This window comes from Quercus suber, unplaced genomic scaffold (assembly GCF_002906115.3).
Source record: "Quercus suber isolate HL8 unplaced genomic scaffold, Cork oak 2.0 scaffold_540, whole genome shotgun sequence".
Classification (NCBI taxonomy): domain Eukaryota; kingdom Viridiplantae; phylum Streptophyta; class Magnoliopsida; order Fagales; family Fagaceae; genus Quercus; species Quercus suber.
The window spans coordinates 13,833-17,932 of record NW_027069988.1 but is presented as its reverse complement, the minus strand read 5'-3'; the positions used below and the strand labels follow the sequence as shown (position 1 = coordinate 17,932).

The following is a 4,100-nucleotide window of genomic DNA, read 5'->3' as shown; positions in this document are numbered from 1 at the left end:
AAACATAAATCACCATCATCTCTATTACAAATTAACATAGAGAGCCTAAAGAAAAAAAAATATTCATAAATATGAAATATAATAGAATCCACCAACAATTTTTTAACTTGGGTACTGCAATTGACAATGATCCAGCAAATCATAGCTCCAAAATAAGTAGCACCTAATAGTACTTGCAGAACCAACCTTTGAAAACCATAGACACCAAAATAGACATAGAAAAGTAAAAAAAAAAAAAACAAAAGCATGCAAAATAATGATACAAAGGAGGGGGAAAATCAATTAAAAGAAAAGACACAGTATATATGAACATGAAAGATGGATAAAAGAAGATAACAATAAAATACAACAAAAGTAACCAATCGGTAATTTAAGTCACCTCAATTGGGGACATCAATTCTGGTGGCTTATCCCAGGTAGACTCACCTGTCCTCTTGTTGTAATAATATCTAGGAAAAAACAAGAATCAATCAGAGTAAGCTACTGAGAAAGAACACTGAATGCCACCAACCACTTCCTATATTTTCTAAAATTCAAATTGGAATGTTAAACTATTACAATGAAGCATGAGTTCAATAACATTGCAGGAGACAAGCAGAAATGATAGGACCAGCAGCCAAAGCAAAAAATTACCTAATCTCTTGCCAATCAGACGAGGAGTGTTGATTAAGGCTAGGAACAGTTACTGCCTGAAAATCCAAATTAGAGATTCCAAAACTATAATTAGTCAGTTTTCACAAAACAAAACATATAAATCAATGCACAAGGACTAAAGCTAGATACAAAAATTTATTAGTATCACATCTAAGTAACAATCAAAATCCTAATTCAAAGTTTCACACAATTTCCTTAATTTCAGCCACTTTAGTACATTTCACTACAAAATATCACTAACCTCCTGCTCCAGTTATCTATCCTTTAATTCATACTACTGAATTTCCCTTCAGGTTGTTGGAAATATAAAGAACCTCACCTCTCAGGTAATCTGCCCTTCACTAGGATTACATTTTGTTTAAATTATATTAATCCATTACTACACTAACCATAGTTGTTAGTATCGTACGATACACGATACATATTATATGTAAAAAGTTTCATATCTTAAGGGCGCATCATAACTGCTCATGAATCATACGATATAGTATGCGTATCGTAAAATCGTACGCATAGTATGATACATAATCAAATGTTTAAAATTGGGTTTTTATGTGTTTAAAATTTGTACTTTTATTTGTGAAACCTAGTCTAAAGAAAAAATTGCAACCTTGTCATCTTTTTAGTTATACATTAATTAAACCAAGAAGTTTTAGGTGATTGAATCCACTTTCTATATTAATAAAATATAGACTCGAGATCACATTGAGAATGATGAGATTGAAAAAAACGAAAACAAAGAAGCATCACCTTCTCCAAATTAATAAGATATTAATATGTATTAAATATTATTGAGAAATTTCATACTTCATGAACAAGAATAATTTTTTTTCAAGAAACTTGAGAATCACATAAAAAAAAAAAAAAAATAGTAAAACACAAAGAAAAGGGAGAAGAAAATATGTGACCCTGGTAACTTTTTAACTGAAGAGATTAGAATGAAATAAAATGAAACAACGAAAAAACACTTACAGAATCTGTAAGAGGGATGACTGAAGGTTGTTGACCAGTCTGCAGTACTAGTGTCGCAAATGCTGCACTCTGATGTTTAAAGGATAACCAAGGTTGCCCAGGTATAACAGGTGCAAGCATTTGAGATGTTGGTTGGAATTGGGACAATGCACTAATATCATTTTGGGGCAGGCAAGGCCCATGATTTGTTACAGGAGGGACCCTTGGTTGACTTGGACTAGCAGGCATTGCAACATTTGAGGGAAACCCCTGTACCATAGGCTGAAACTGCTGAGATGCCGATGGAGCACATATCTGTCCTTGCTGGGTTGGAAAGACTGGCTGAAACTGCCGCCAAAGAAATTTCCCATGACACAATAGCTCAAGACTCTTATAAAATAATGAATGATAAAACTTGGATGCATGGGAGAGATAAAGATGAACCAGGAACAAAAGAATTAAAAAAATAAATAAATGTCACAAGCCTTCGAATAAAATCTAAATAAAGTGTTGAGCATATATATGAGATTAGAAAAGGTTTTACTATAAGCAAATATTCATTCAAAAATGTCTACCAAACGTGCCCTAATTGAACAGACCAAAAAACAAATAATAGGTTTAGAAACAGCTAAGCTGAGCACAATGTCAAGCCAAAGTGAAAGCATCATGTTCACATACTCACATTCAAGTCAATTTTAATTGAAAAAGAACTAGGTTTCAATCAAGAAAGGTAAGAATTATATTTTCATAATTTGAGGGAGGCAAACAAATAACTGAGATACACAAATGCCCAAAAAAAGAACCACATTTCTATGAAACCTTTGCTAGTGTCAACTTGTTTTGTATGAAATAAACTCATACAGCTGAGTTAACAAGCATATTCAAAGAGATGTCATGTAAACTCCTGTATTCACATAGGTTGCTCGTTATATAGAGATGTTAACACCCATATACCATAGTCACTGCATAAGATGGTGGAGTAGAGACTCACCTGTTCCTTAAAAGGAAGAGACTCACCATCAGAATTATCTTCTGAAATCTTTGGTTTCTTCTGCTTTGATGTATAAGAGCAGCGATCCCTGCAAGTCAGGTTACTATTAGTAGCATATCAGACAATTTTTAAGTCTTTGTAAAGAGGTGAGAGAAACTTACAGCAACTGGGCATCCAAGATATCTATGCTGCGATCCATGGGATACTTGTGGGTGGCCACAACCGAAATATTCAAGTCCTTGAAACCTTCTTGGCCTGGATCCATGTTAGATATTTTAGAAACAACAATTATGACACAATACAAGTAAGGAATTTCAATGTGCTGTTCACGTTCCCTCTGCCTCCAATTAGTATTAGGAATGAAGGAGGACTGCAAGAGAAGACAGAATTTACTATGACCTAAATGGAGAAGACCGTGAGGACGACGCTCAGTTAGTAATTCTTTCTTCCCAAAAATATCATCGCGAGTGTTGAGATAGCCCTCGAACCACTCATCAGTAATCAGATTGTAAACGTGTATAACCAATTCATGTCTAGCGAAATAATCGAAGGAAACCCAATAGAGAGTATCACCATCTGCTAAAGCAGTATTAGTTCTCTGACTGAAACCAAAACCACGAAGTAGCTTGCAGAAGGACACGGGAGTGTCGAGTGGTTCCCAAGACTGATCATCGATGTTGTATGTAAGGAAACGAAATTTAGGAGGACGATCGCTACTAAGGAGTGAACTGACAAGAATCTGCTTCTTGGGTTTAAGAAGAAGAGCGACAACACTCCGACTATGATGGCCAACCTCCACTGGAGGATTGGGTAACGGTTTCCACACTCCTATTTTAGGATCTAAAACTTCCATCCAGGGAGACTCAACTTTCCGTACACCACCTAAAATGTACAACTTTCCGTCGACGACGAACTTGTGTGGCTTGACTCTACTAACAATCGGTGGAGGACCAGGCTGCCAACCATCAATATCACCACCGGTGAGGTCGAAAATCTGAACTCGATCACGAAAGTGATGACTGCTAATACAATAGATAGAGGAGTCTAATGCTGCAAAGTAACACTGGTTCTCAATCTCCATCACCGAAAGCGGATTCAGCTTTTGCTTTTGACAGTGTGAGTCTGCGTCTGCGTCTGGGACATCAATGGAAAACCATTCTATCTGTGATACGAGGGCTCCATCATCCCTCTCCGACGTTTGCTTGTCCAGGGTGAAGCCGCCGAAAACGATGACGGGTCTATCGTCATTTGGCCTTGACATTGTCGATGAACTTTCGTCGGCCATAGAATAGAATATAATTGAAGAGAGTTTGGGAATTGTGAACGAACGGGATGAGAGAGGAAATAGGGGTTATTATATACTTTTTGGTTTCGCCTTTGTGCAGTTTCCTCTATTGGGCCATCCTTGTCTCTTCTACTATTTGGGCCTAATTGTTGTTCGTTTGGGACATTAGGCCCATATTGTGTCATCTATTGTTGTTAACTTTTCTTTGTCCTGGGCCTT

The 4,100-nt window shown here is 36.6% G+C and overlaps 1 protein-coding gene across 1 annotated transcript; it reads right to left on the bottom strand.

The window, feature by feature from the left end:
- Nucleotides 1-480: 480 nt before the first annotated feature.
- Nucleotides 481-3,870, bottom strand: LOC136063543 (uncharacterized). Its single transcript, XM_065764073.1, has 5 exons — nt 2,758-3,870; nt 2,597-2,684; nt 1,627-1,953; nt 634-689; nt 481-526 (listed from the first exon to the last, which is right to left on the bottom strand). Exons 1-5 carry the CDS (start codon nt 3,855-3,857, stop codon nt 481-483), a joined length of 1,617 nt encoding a protein of 538 aa, XP_065620145.1. The 5' UTR covers nt 3,858-3,870.
- Between the last annotated feature and the right edge of the window lie 230 nt (nt 3,871-4,100).